Source organism: Erigeron canadensis, chromosome 6 (assembly GCF_010389155.1).
Source record: "Erigeron canadensis isolate Cc75 chromosome 6, C_canadensis_v1, whole genome shotgun sequence".
In the NCBI taxonomy this organism is placed as follows: domain Eukaryota; kingdom Viridiplantae; phylum Streptophyta; class Magnoliopsida; order Asterales; family Asteraceae; genus Erigeron; species Erigeron canadensis.
The window spans coordinates 29214690-29229482 of record NC_057766.1 but is presented as its reverse complement, the minus strand read 5'-3'; the positions used below and the strand labels follow the sequence as shown (position 1 = coordinate 29229482).

The following is a 14793-nucleotide window of genomic DNA, read 5'->3' as shown; positions in this document are numbered from 1 at the left end:
TGTATGGATATATACTTAAGTGATTACGATTTATATGTTGAACACGTGAACGGTGTTTCAATTAACAAAGAAAATTTCAAAATTGATTATTATCAACAAACTTAGAAATGTTTAATATTATATTTCTCGTGAACTGCTCATGTATCATGCAATATATCAATAATTAACATTTCATTATGCAATATATCAATAATTAACATTTCATTACTATAACAGTTTGAAATGTTCAACATTATATTCCTCGTGAATTGATTTGCTCATGTATCATGCAATATATTTAAATAAATAGCATTTTATTATTATAACAGTTTGCATCACTACTACAAAACTGGAAAATACCGAGGGATTTTTCCGACGGTAAAAGTCTGTCGGAAATTTCCGACGAAGTTCCGATGGCTTATCATTTAATCAACATATTGGAAATTTCACGACAGATTACCGACAGAATACCGACGAATACAAATTCTGTCGGAAATACATCGAAATTTACCGACAGAATAACGACAGATTGTAAACCCTCCGTCGGAAATATAATTGTTTTAGAAAAATTTAGTTTTAGATATAAATCCGTCGAAAATCTGTCGCAATTTACCGACAGACTACCGACGGATTTTAACAGTACGTCAGTAATCTGTCGATAATATAGTTGTTTTAAAAAAAATTAAGTTTAGTTATAAATCTGTAGGAAATCTGTCGGAATTTACCAACGACATACCAACGGATATTAAAACTCCGTAGGAAATCCATCGGAAATAATCTTTTTAATATTTATTTTTAGAAATTTTCCAACAAAGCTTAGCATAGTTTTGCTATCATAAACTGTAAACTTTAATAATGTTTTCATTTATATGAGATGTAGTTCACCTTGAAAAGCTATAAGATCAAAAAGTTAAGACGACCAAATGATATAAATTTCAAATATAAATTAGAAAATTTTATATATGATACATATATATATATATACTTACATGTACGGTAAAATTTTTTAGTTACAATAACTATTTAGCTAAAATAAAAATAAGTATATATGTATGTTTAAAATTCAAAATTTGTTATTCATCATTAAATCCTCAAAAAATAAAATAAATTGAGTATTTTCCTTAAACAATATCAATTGTAAAAAGAAAAAGAAACCTTGAATTGCTTTATGATAAGGCTTTAGAATCAAAAATTTAAACCTCTTTATACCTTTCTTACATGAAATTTATCGATTACACTTTAAGAGATCAATGCAGTTGGTGATTTATTGGCTTGAAGTTCTCGTTGTTGAACTAACTTATTTGTCTTTTTTTTTTTATAATCTCCCGCGTCTCTCTTTCATTTTTTTGTGTCACAATCTCACCATGGCAGAAGACTAATGCAAGATAAGCGCGTACACACAAACAGAGGCGGAGTCAGGATTTTTGATTGGCAGGGGTTGGGTTTCAACTATTCAATGTCAATCTTCAGTTATCTAATGTCCAGGGCGAGATAGCTAGAATATGTCCCTTAACAAGTTAAGAGATTTTCTGGTAAATCAACTATTTCATAGGTAAACATTATTTAATAATAATAATACGTAATCATTGCTATTGTGATTTGATATTTAGATGAAATCATATAAGTATCTTGTTTAATAAACATTCATTACTTGTGAAGCAGAAAGACCAAACCAAACATCAAATGTATCTCTTATAAAACCAAATTATTATCAAGCTCTTTCTATCACTCAATTTATAACCATAAATAAATTTACATTATATCTTTTAAAAGCAAATCTACACTGTAACTTCAAAAGATTTTATAATTCGATATTAAACATCATTACATACTATAATAAATACAAAGATATTCTAATAGAATAATATGATACAATTAGCAGCAAAAAAGGAAAAACAATATAGATATGCAATTATATAAAAGGGAAATATCAAATAAAGTACTACTTTAAAAAATAAGGTTTAAAAAAGATATACTAACTGTTCAAGGGTCTCAAATAAAAATTGTATTCTAGCAAGTCAAAAGTCAAAAAGCGAATTTTACAAACTAAAATGATTTCATTGCCATTCCAAAAGACAAAAGTATTTATGTTTTATAAAGGTTGGCTGCAAGTTGGGGGTGGCTTGGAACCTGTCAGCCCCCATTCTTTCCGGCGGTATCTGCAACTTCCGGTAAAAAACATGGTTGTTGGCGGGGGCTAAGCATCGGCTAGTCCCCCCTTAGCTCCGCCTCTGGACGCAAACATGGATGTTACGTAAGAATAACTAAATGAATTCATAAGATTAACCATAAACAGTCGGATACATGGTTTCAAATACGCAAACAGAGCTTCAACAAACGTTCAAAAATAACCATAAGATAGGTTCCCACGCAGGGGAACACTACTACAAAACTGCCAATACTGACATATAATTCCGTAGTAATTCCGTCGCTAAAGGCCATTATTGACGGATTTCTAATGAAAATTTTACGTCGGAGAAACGTTCGTAGGAAACTTCTTTCCGACAGAAAAAATCTATCTGAACAATTTTTTCGATAGAAAAATCTGTTGGAAATTTGTCAGTATATCCGTTTTTTAATTTTTAAACATAGACTTTCCGACATAAATTGCGACATAACATATTTAGTTTTTGTCTATTTAAAGGATCTTATTTCTAAAAACTTTTCAATAAATGAAAAGTTGTTAGTTTTTAACGCAAACCCTCTGTTAATTGTTACGTCACCACTGCTATGTCATCAAAATTGTTTATGCGACATTTGACATTGACTGAAAATAGTCAAATACATATATATGTGTTTAATTGTTTTTACATGGCATGTGAACAAGGCCTTTTATGGAATTCTTTGAAGAAAGAACTGCAAAGATACGAGCGAAATTGGGATTTAAAATTTTATTATAGGATCGATTATACAAGCTATACATGTGAAACGAGTTAACTGGATTGAAAGTAGCGCAAAGTCTATCATTAATGCATAAATCCTCCTAGATTGTTAATTCTATCCCAAGATTAGATTATTATTACAATAATAATGCTTTTGTAATCAAATTATCTCATTAATACTTGGATAAAAACTTAAAAAGGGACAAAGAAGCGTTTGTGGGCCAACCAAACCCAAAAGGCCCTTTTTCTACACGTACTGAAAAATTAGCCATTTCAACCCGAATCCATTTTCACCAGTTACCTAACCCTTACATCTCACGGCCTTTACGAAAAGTCAAATTGGTAAATATTACTAATCACTTGCAACAATGATATCAAAGCTGTTGGGAAATATCCGAGAGCTCTGCTTGGTTTCGGTGCAGCATTATAAGTTTCACTTTTGTATCACCAAATAAAGTTAAATTGGCCATTACGCTGAATATCTACATGAAGCATCTCCAATATGAAAATCTAAAGGTCTTAAGGACATTTTAGTTAACAAGACAACTTTTCAAAATAATACGCATCGAAGTGTTTATATACAATATATATAGGAGCAAAACAGATACAAATAAACACAATCAACTACTTGAGGATTTCCATCTGATATGACAACATCTAATATATGCTTATGTGACGGCTGCTATAAGTAAGCCTGTTAGGCTGAATCCTGAATAATTATAGTAATTATAGGATAGGATATATTTGTTTGCATGTTCCTCAACACGTACAAACAGAGAAAGAAAATAAGCAAGACAGATCTGAATCAACGATAGACAAAACTTATGCAGAGTCCTGAAGTACCTACGCGTTGTGGCGGTGAGATGGTGGGAGTGATAAGTCATAAAGTCTGATAGCCAAATGCCTTAACCGTACGGGTTACGCCCCCGGATTTAAAAATTCATCGAAAGTATATGGAATGACATCTTTAATGAATGAGGATGGAATTTTAAGAACACCCATATAATTTTTATAACTTATCGATGTACAGTTTTTGAGATAAATGATTTTGAGTGAATTGGAAGAATAAATGATTTATGTAGAAGAGAGAAAAAAAATGATTGACTGAGATTTAAGGAGAGAGAAATGGTATTATAGCTATTTTAAGTAATAATATATAATAGATAGAGGGACATTTGAGGAAAGTAAATGTTGACACTTAAAATATAGACAAGAGGAATTTGCTTTATCTAATACTATCTTATAAAACATTTTGTTTTTTTTTTTTTTAAGAAAAGATGATTTAAACTACCCAAAATACCCTTATTACTTTTTCACTAATTTAAACATCTCAACCGAACGAAAAACAACACACTTTTTTATTGAATAGATCGACTTGATGATAAACGAATTGAAGTACAAAATGATAATAAAAACACCATTATTCAATGATATAAGATAATACAAAGTGACGATGAGAACAAGGAACATGTCCAACATATATGTAAAATGATCAGATGTCGTAGAACAAGTTGGTGAAACGCTTGTGGTGCTCAAGTTTAAGCCGAATGAATAATGACAAGCCCCCATCATTGATGGGGCTTGGCAACACAAAACCAATACCTTCTACCGGAAGCCAAGGAAGCCCCACAAATATAGGTCGACCCCATCCAAAGTCAGCATCATAAAGTGGGAACTTAGCCCAACTGCTTATTGCAAGATTCGAGGAGTTACAACTCTGGAAGATACCGAAAAGTACAGCCTTCATATTGGGTGGTTGTAGTTCCAGATAGTCGAGTGTAGACCTCAGATAGTTGTTGTCCCGTATCACAATTGCATCGTGGATCTTACTAGCAGCATACGAACTAGGATTTGATTTTACCTCACCTGCTACCGTTGTAGGAATTGTTGTTCCTAAAAGAGCACCATTCCCAAAATAACCATTTGGCAGACTGGGCTGAAAACGGGCTCTCCCGTCAATAGCAAAGTAGAGCTTAGTTTCTTGATCATCCGAAAGCCCCCGGGCTTTACATATGCACTTCCAAATATGGCCAGCGAGCAACTCAAAAGTGCTGTAGTTGATGATTGTGTTACCATCTTCCTTTGATTTAACTTTAAGCGAATCGAGCTGGTCTCGTGTTAACTTGAATATTGATGACACGGTGGTTTCATCTGATGGTGCTTTTTGAAGTAGTACTGATTTCAGTGCACTTGGAGAGTAGGCGGGCTTGTACTCGACGTGTTCAAAGACGGGTTGTGGTGGGTTGCGAGCACTAAGGAGGGTCGGGTCTATGAAAGGTGGTATAGTAATTTGGTCAAGTCCACGAGCCATTTCTGACCATGTGTTGATAAAGTGGATCATGGATGCTGCATCCACGACGGAATGAAACATCCCAACTCCAAGGGAAACTCCCCCACATTTGAAATAGGTTACCTAATCAAAAGATTAACACATTATGAAATACATACAATAATAATGGTATAAAGCAACGACAAGACAACAAGAACATTGAAATTATTTCATTCATTCACCAAATACCAACCTTTTACTAGCAAAAAGGGTTGGGTGATTTTCTTTCTTCCTTAAATTAAAACTCACACATGGTGTTAATTTAACGAAGTTAATCTTGCAGTATATATTGGTTTGTTTTCATTTTCCACTTTTTGCATACCACGTGACAAACTTAGCATTTATCTAAATAGTGTAGAATAGTTACCTGCAATATGAGTACAGGTTTGGATTCGATTGGTAGGGAGTGGTCAACAGCCGGTATGAGTTTTCGAAGCTCCATTGTAGGTGCAAACTCACCAAAATAATCAATCACACCATCAGATTCTGCTTCAACGAACAATGCTCCTTGTCCTTGACAATTTACCTCAACTCGACCATTTTGGTATTCTTTTAGCCGACCTCCTAAAGGATAAAATGCAACCAAAGCCCTGCTCAATGCATCTTTCAAAACTTGTGTATCAAAGAAGTTGGCATCACCATTGGACCGGTAGAAATACACAATTTCTGTGTGAAGATTCGGGTGCACTACGTCGAGGATGGAGCTCCACAGCTTTCGCCTCGGTGTCTCATCTGTTGGCTTGACCATTGTCATTTCTCTTACACTAATCTTCATATCTTCAAACCCTGCTTAACCAAGTGCAAATGTATGTATGTATTTATGGTCATATATGATTTGGTGTATGCGGGCCCATTTAATGGTAAATTAGATTACCAATATCAGTCCTTGAAACTAGATATTTGTGGTGTTGACGAATCCCAGGGACAATTTTTCTTTCATAACATCAAATTTATATTCCTTCCGTCCCATATTAAATATTTAATTTTGACTTGTCAAGTCTTCTGCTTGTAATTTTGACCATAGATATCTTTTTTAATTTTATATACTAGTTGACGAAAGTTGTATTAATACAAAATTTATTGAAAACCCAATCTGTCTATATATTTTATATGAAGTGTTATATAATATAGACAAATATTTTTCACGGTCAAAGTTTAAAGTAGAAGACCTGACAAGTCAAAATTGAACATTTAATATGGGACGAAGGGAGTATTATAATGGACTTTCGGTGAAAGACCCAAAAGATTTTACTATGAAAGAATTATATCAAATACTGAACGAGTACTATTTAGGAGAATTTTGTCAAAAGGGCCCAACTATTGCTATCATTCCACTCATCTTCCTCCAATTATCCAATCAAATTAATCCACCTCATTTCAACCCTCCAACCTTTTTTAGTGGCAACCATCACTTCCAACTTTTTTTTTTCAAATTTTCATAATTTATCCTTAACATTATAAACTTTACATTATTAACCCTTTTTTAATTTATATGTTTTATTGATAATAAAACAAATTACGTAATATTAAAAAAAACATTACATAATAAAAATTAAACATTACATTATTAATAAAATAAGTTTATACTATGTCAAAAAAAAAGGTTGAAAAAAAACAAAAAAACAAATAGAGATAAACTTACAGCGAGCTAATAGAAAAAAAATAGCAATTTCTATCTTGATAAAAAAAAAAACACACATAATTAAGAGCCTAAATTTCATTTTGCTAAAACAAAAGGCAGCTAAAAGCTTGGAGAAAAAAACAAACAAAAAAAAGAAACGTGTAGAAGCTCAAGGGAAAAAAATAAATAAATGTTTGGCCAGTTTACGCTTTAGGTCCCTGGCATCTGGAATTTTACACAGTTGGTCCCTAATATAGTCAGATTAATTTACACATTCAGTCCTTCTTCCCGCATCTCCCTCCCAACCCTCCACGAGCTCAAAGCTCGCTAGCCTCCAGCCCTCCTCCATCTAGCAGTAGTGGCGGCTGAACCACTCTCAACCCTCTCATCTTCCTTCCATCTCCCACTCAACCTTCTCTCCACTCCCTCCACCCTTAGTTTCAACTTTTTACAAAGGGGGTTTTCCCATTAAATGGGTTTCTTCCAATAAAACTATCTATGATACAAAAAAAATATAAAAAAAATGCTTCTCTTCTAGAGATAGGGGTTTTTTTGAAATAATCGGGTTTTCTATGTAACTAGAAATGGTTATATAAAAAATAAATGTTGTTAACCCAATTTGTTTTTTGTTTGAAAAAAGACTTCATCAAGAATGTCTATGGAAAAATGAGGTATATGATGTGGATGTTATTTGTAAAGAGAATATTGATGTGGGTACTGACTTCAAGGATGTTCATCTTTAATTGTTTGTTAAGAAACATGAGAAAAGTTAAAAGAAAAATGTGTTTTTTCCCAAACATATATGTATGTATATTTTCAGGTTGATAATAGTTATGTTCTAGATAAAGTAAATTAGAACCCTTCTAAATAAAACTATTTGGATCATATATGTTTTTAAACTATAGTTAGTACATGCATTTGTTATATGATTGTTTAATGACGGTGCAAACAAAATGCTATCAATACATGCATTTTGTAATAAACAATACATTCTAAATAAAGAAACTTTAAAATAACTAATATTCTATAGTTTATTTAAAACTTAAATTTTAATTTTTTAATTTTTTTTTAGAACAATGATAAACGCCTAATCTGTACTACTTTAAGATATGAAAACGAACATGTTTTGTGAATGTTAATAGACGATTAGGGCGTGTTTATGTTTGTTTAAGTGTTTCAGGTCTTTGGTGACAAATTGAAGTTAAATGGATCATTAAGAAGTCAAGCAAAGTCAAGAATCAAGTCAAGAAGTGTCAAGACAAAAATCTGGAAAACTGCCATTTTTAGAGGGCAGTCTGGGACGGCCAAGAGGCAGTCTGGGACGGCCAGATCTGCACTAAAAATCCGAAAATTAGGGATTTAATTACTTTTCAGTTTATAATATCTTCATACACGACTTGGGAAGTTACCACTTCATTTTTTCACACACCTGGAGCAATTTCTAACCTTCTAAACATCCCAATTTCATCATCATATCATATTTTCATGGAGATTATAGCCTTAATTGAAGAATCAATGATGAAGATAATAGGCTAGGTTTTCTTTGATCATTCTCATGTGAACAATTATGTAAGACTTTTATGTTCAACCTTTCTCATATTCATGTTGGATTAGATGTTTAATTCTTAATTGTGTTTGCATCTAATGTTGTTTGGATTTGAATGAATGATTACTTGTTTATGACTTTGAATGAAATTCATCTATCTTTTGATTTCAAATTATTGTTTATCATGGATTATTGAAAGAATCTCTCATGAACTTGTAATTTTGTTAATGAATAGAAGATCTAGTTGTGTCAATTCCTTGGTTTTTCATTATCATGAATCATCACAACCGATTAATTTAGTTCTTAACATTCATTCAATCCAAACATTATAACGAATCATGTCTATGTGATTTCCAACGAATATAGGTTAGGTTACATATAAGAAAACATAATTTGAAGCATGAGAATGATCCCTTTTATTTAATTGAAGTAATTGTTAAGTTTATGATTAAATTTAGTTTTTAATCAAATCAATCAATCAATCGGTTTTAAATTTCATGTCTACTTTAATTAATTCTTGTAACTTGTTTAACACTTTCCCTTGATTCCCTGTGGATACGATATACTCTACTTGCCCTAGCTAATTAGTGGTATTTAGTTTTATTTTTGATCGGTTCAACGACATCGATCAAACAACTTTTTTAAATTTTCTTCCTTTTTTTTTAAAATTGGGTGAGGTGCAAATCATATCCTTTCATTTTTCAAAAGATGAATTAAACTATCAATTTTAGGCCTAACATTTTTATTCTATCTTCCTATCCCTTATTGATGTATCAAAAATATCACTAATGAAATAACGTACAACAACTATCCATTTACTTCTAAAATAACCAAACAACTTCTTTTGACATTAATTACATTTACACCAATAATCTCATAGCAAGATACATGTACTAATTATAATAAACATCGAATCATATAAAATAGCATGATACATGTGCCGATTAGTATAAACAAAGCATGATACAAGTTTTGATTATTGTAAACAAACTTAACAATCAAATTACTTCTTTCATTTATCAATAATTATGTAGTGAGTACGAAATCTAACAATTCTGAATAGTGTTTATCCTACTTTTGAAAACTCCATTTGTAAAAAGTTGATATTTATTATTTTTCATTTATATAGTCTATCAATAAAAACAATGTATGAGTTAAATTGTGTATATCTGTAAGTCCACAAGTTTACATTACTCAAATTAATAACTAATAACGTTAATAAAGTATTTTATTATTATATACACGCTTGGCTGCCAACGTATTAGACAGGTGAGTAGTCAAAATCACTATAAAACCGGTTCCACATCAACTATTAGCCGGTAAAAGCCCCTATAAAGACATGTTTTCCGTTTAATTTGGAACCCCAGGAAAGAAATTTTTTTAATTGAGCTTCAGGTGAAGTTTTCGTAATAAGTTGGAATACTTTTCAATTAATTAGCCTTTGTTTTAAGTATGATGTGTATTTATATTTTAATTTAGTTATGATTACAAGGGTGTTATATTAAGTTTTATAGTGTTTTTTTTAAACATTTATATAATTTTAGTTAAAATAAAAAATACAAAGTCAAAGAAAATAAGAAAATAATAAAAAGTAAGGTTTTCATTAGGAACAACGAAAATTAGAAAACACCCTATGTATTTACAGGGCACCACATGTTAGAAATTGCCCCACTTCTCATAGTCTAGGTTATTCGCTCCAATTTACTGCATCTATATATCTTCCTTTAAAATAACTACACAACTTTTTTATAATCAATTATATCTACGTCAATAATCTCATAGCAAGATTATGTGCTAATTATAATAAACATCGAATTATACCACAAGATACATGTGCTCTGATTATAATACACAAAGCAAGATACATGTGTTGATTATAAACAAATCAAGATACATGTGTCATTATTGAATACAATAAGGCCTTGTGTACGAATTCTAGCTAGTATTGTTAATAGTTTTTTTTCCATATATTTTTTTTTTCAGAATCCATTTGTTTAAAGGTGATATTTAATTTGTGACATTCAAATATTCTATCAATAAAAGGAAAGTATGACTTAAAAATGTGTAAGTCGTCCACAAGTTTAATTTACATAACTGAGGTTAACAATAAGAATCTAAATTAAGCAAGTTTAATTGTAAATATCATTGATAAGACAGTGAATACATTATCTGATTATAAAAGTCCCAAGTTTGCAATATTAAGTAATTAAACAACTAATGTAAATTACTTTAAGATAAAGAACAATATTATAAACAAGTTTAATCTTTTGTTGTATTGATTAAACAGTGAATACACTGTTGAGATTTAAAAAATAAAAGATAAATAGTTGTTAGGTTTTCGACAGACAGAAAACTTAAAAATTTACAACAAATGTAAATAAACACACACTAAGTAAAATACAATGTTGAACACACCAACCAACTTATAAAGGCTAGGTTATGTTTTGCCCTTTATTGTGATAGAGAGATGGCAACATATGACACCCACAGATGTTGACACTAGAATGGTTGTCGATCATCTTTTGGTGTGTAAGACTAGTACACATGCTTCTACGTATTCGTTCTTGTTTTTTCCAGATCGGGTATGAGAGAGTAGCTCCAAGGTACCATTTTGGTACAAGGCTCACATGTTTTCATACTGGCTAATTGACGCGTGTCATTGTGTAACATCCCAATTAGGCTCGGAATATCACGAAAAACATATAGCATAAACATGAGATTATCGTAAAACATGAACTAAATAAAAAAAGAGAGATTCGGCGAATCCAACAACATGTATATAGGACAAAATGCACAAGGAGCAAGTAACCATCAAACTTTCACAAAATAATTATTAAAAGATGACTATCGATCCTAAACATAATGCAAAAATAAGGGGCATATGAATCACGAATCCATGTAGTCTAAGCCCAAGCCTAGCATAAGCGTCAATCAACTGTCATGTCTTAGCATCAAATATCCAAGAAATTCTAAGATTTCAAGTGTTCATCCACTTTCTACGACTCAAATTCGAAATTTGAGTTAATGGTCGAATTGGTAAGTGTTTTACAGCTTAAAATGTTACTTGTACATTTGAGAATACTTCTTTGTTATGGATCTAAACGTTTGGGGAATGATTTTCGTGTAAATTGTGTGTTTTAGTTCAAAATGTGTTTTGAATCGAATCTTGAGAAATGGGAAGTGGGTTTATATAAAAAACTATTTTTTATGACTTGGTTTTTACTAGTATGAGGTTGTGTCAAAGTGTCAAAACCGGATTTGAAGTGAAAGGGATCGAATTGGTGTTGACTTCGGACCAAAAATCGTTTTCCAGAAAATGGTTGTTTCTAGGCCACCATCTCTTACGCCAGACTCACCATATGCATGTATGTTTTTTGAGCCGTTGATGTTGCACGTTGAATGTGTTGATTCTTGTGCTAGCGTGCACCCTTTCTAGGGTTTATTGTTGTGATTAGGTATTCTAATACTCGTGTATCGTTAACGTGTACCCCTTCTAGGGTTTATATATGTTTTAGACCGTATTTTTTATTTATTCAATGATAATTATTATTATTATCACAGAAAAAGAATCTTATGATTTATAAATATTTACGTTTTATTAGTCATGTTTTAACATATTTGAGAGTATATACTAGCCTTAGACCCGTGTCGAACACTGGACATGGGTTTACGATATTATGAATATTAGATATTTATACATTAAAGTCATAAAAGCTTATAGTTTTGAAGATATACGGTTCTAAGTGTTATATTTTGCAAGTTGTAATACAATAATAATAGGTTCGTCACCTTCATTTTTAGCCGAGGCATATTGGTGAAATTGTTTGGCGTAGCCATTTCACAGGACACAAGGCATATTAGTGAAATTGTTTGACATTCATTATTATAGAATTTTTTTAATCCAGTTGTACTCATAATATGTATGAAAGATAATTAAGAATTAAAACATAAACACGCATATGTTTATTTTCAATCATCTGTTTTTTTATAATTAGATAACAATTAAGATTTTTATTATATTATTTGATAGCAATTATGGCTCTTGATTTGAATAACAACTGTAACTTTAAAATATCGATACGCTTTAAAATATCGATACGCAAAACTAATATATAAAAAGGAGAAACCTATGTACCTTTTTTTAGGGGGGGGGGTCTCAAATAAATCTTGAATGAAGTTTATATTGACTTGGATTTAATATTCAAATCGTGTTTTGTTCTGTAATCGTCCCTTGTTCTGTGATTCCTATTGTCTTAAGAATAATGATGTTGTATATCGTCATCTGTTTTTATTTTTGGGATATGTATCTTAAGTTCAAATTGTGTTTATATTAAAAATTAAACTAAATATTAGTAATTATAATTTATAAAAAACTTATCAAATATTTCTTAATACATCATTAGGTTTTAAAATAAATTTTTGTAAAAATATTTCATATGTTGAAATTTTTTTAATTTAATTAAATGTTTATAAATTAAAAAAAAAAACCTCTCAAGTTGATGACTTAAAATAATGTTGAAATTGATTCCTATTTTGTAATTGAACGGAGCGATTTCATTAGTTAATAAATCATTAGGTTTTGAAATAGTTGTTTATAGACAATATTTCATATATTAAAATTATTTTAATTAATTAAATGATTATAATTTTTAAAAAGCTTTTCTCAAGTTGATGGCTTAAAATAAATATAAATTAAGTATTTAAAGCTAAAACATATAAATTATTGATGAAAAATAAAAAGGTGTAAATTAATGTGACTTTTTCTATAAATTGATACAAATAATATTTAATAATATATTTAGATAATGGTTATTAGGATTTTTAATTTATAGTTAAACTAAATGATGACATAAACAAAAGTTAATTTGATGAAACTGAACGATTTATTGGTTAATAATTTATTACTTCAACTGTTTTATAATATATATTAAAATTAAGATTAACATTAAGATTATATATTTATAATTATAATTTTATTATTTGCATCAATTATAAATCGATTATTTTTTATATTATCATAAACTATTATCTAACAACTGTGGGGCCCAACCATGTATGATCAACCCTCTGTCTCTCACCCTTTCTTCGAACCTTGATTCCGAAAACCATTCCTCGAGTTGTTTGGATTTGGTTCTTACGCACCATATGAATGGTTTGTTGGTGGCCTCAAGTCCTAGCCCCAGCTCAATTGATTGTTTTGTAGACATGGGTACAACACTTCCAAAGTTAACGTACAACACCGACTCTGCTTTCCTTTGATTGAGCCATTGCAATAAGCAGTAGTCATGATCGTCGATTATTGCAGCTAATTGATTTCCTCTACTGTCCTTATCATCTTTAGTGCATAGCGAAACCGGTCCAACACAATATACCTTTGTAGTAGTAGAACCTTTCTGCTTTTGTAATTCCTTGGCATACTCGGGTTCCAGTTCCTTGAAGCTGTTACCCAAAATCCCAAATGCGCCTCCAGCAGCTTGCCTACAACCATTAAAATACATTCTGATGTCAACTTTAGATGAGGAGAAGGAGGAGGAGGATCGACCGCGTATCTTAAGCTTAGTAAGTTCAACTCGGTCAGGCAATCCAGGCAACACGATCTTCTCGGTTTCAGATTCTTCAGTCCCTTGGGTAATTTTGTTTTCGGCGATAACTTCAAGGCACACTTGAGCGAAGCATCCCGGAGTGTGGAACACCAAGCATGGAACGTCAAACTTTCGAGCCAACTCTGTAGGCCACGGGTAAAAAAAAGTCTGCGATTATACAATCTGGAGGAGTAGCCAGTTGATCCAGAAGCAAATCTTCGGCCCGTTTTTCTAACATTTCCATGGCACGAAATACACTTCGCTGTTGCTCGTCTGTTTTGTGGGAAGTTAATTCAAACCCTTCAGGTAAACCGAATTCGGATAAAGGGAGTGGAAGCTCAAGCACCTGAATCTTAATTTGGTTTGCTTCAATTGCGGCTCTACTGTTAATGGTCGGTTTCAAGCGATCTGGAGTGGTGACTATGGTGACCATAGTACCACGTTGGGCTAATATACGAGCAATATCTACCATTGGTAGCATATGGCCTAAATCATAATAAGGAAAAAGCACAATATGAAGGTTGTAAATAATCGAACCTTTTGCCATTTTTCTAGAAATTAATGATCAGTAGTGATTATTTAGAAAGATGTGAGTAATGATTATTATTATAAGTAAGATGTGAAATTGTGACAACTGATCGAGATGTGACATAATATATATATATATATATATATATATATAAAAGATGTGAATATAAGGCTGTTAGGTACCTAAGCTTAGGTGTGAAACATTCACATATTGTTTTTTTAATCCTTAAAATTCATGAGGTCTAAACATTTATTCATTAATCAAGAAATATTAAAAATTTTGTATGTGAGAAATTCCACACCTAAGTTTAGATACCGGACAACCT

General features: G+C 31.3%; 1 protein-coding gene and 1 pseudogene across 1 annotated transcript; both read right to left on the bottom strand.

Moving 5' to 3' along the window:
* Positions 1-4353: 4353 nt before the first annotated feature.
* Positions 4354-5965, bottom strand: LOC122605263 (shikimate O-hydroxycinnamoyltransferase-like). Its single transcript, XM_043778170.1, has 2 exons — positions 5558-5965; positions 4354-5274 (listed from the first exon to the last, which is right to left on the bottom strand). Exons 1-2 carry the CDS (start codon positions 5963-5965, stop codon positions 4354-4356), a joined length of 1329 nt encoding a protein of 442 aa, XP_043634105.1.
* A 7407-nt stretch (positions 5966-13372) lies between these two features.
* On the bottom strand, positions 13373-14486 carry LOC122604648 (annotated as a pseudogene).
* Between the last annotated feature and the right edge of the window lie 307 nt (positions 14487-14793).

Coding starts and splice junctions, on each gene's coding strand:
- LOC122605263 (XM_043778170.1), bottom strand. CDS start 5,965: ATGAAGATTAGTGTAAGAGAAATGACAATGGTCAAGCCAACAGATGAG. Junction 5,275..5,557: donor AACCTGTACTCATATTGCAG/GTAACTATTCTA, acceptor TCTTTTGATTAG/GTAACCTATTTCAAATGTGG.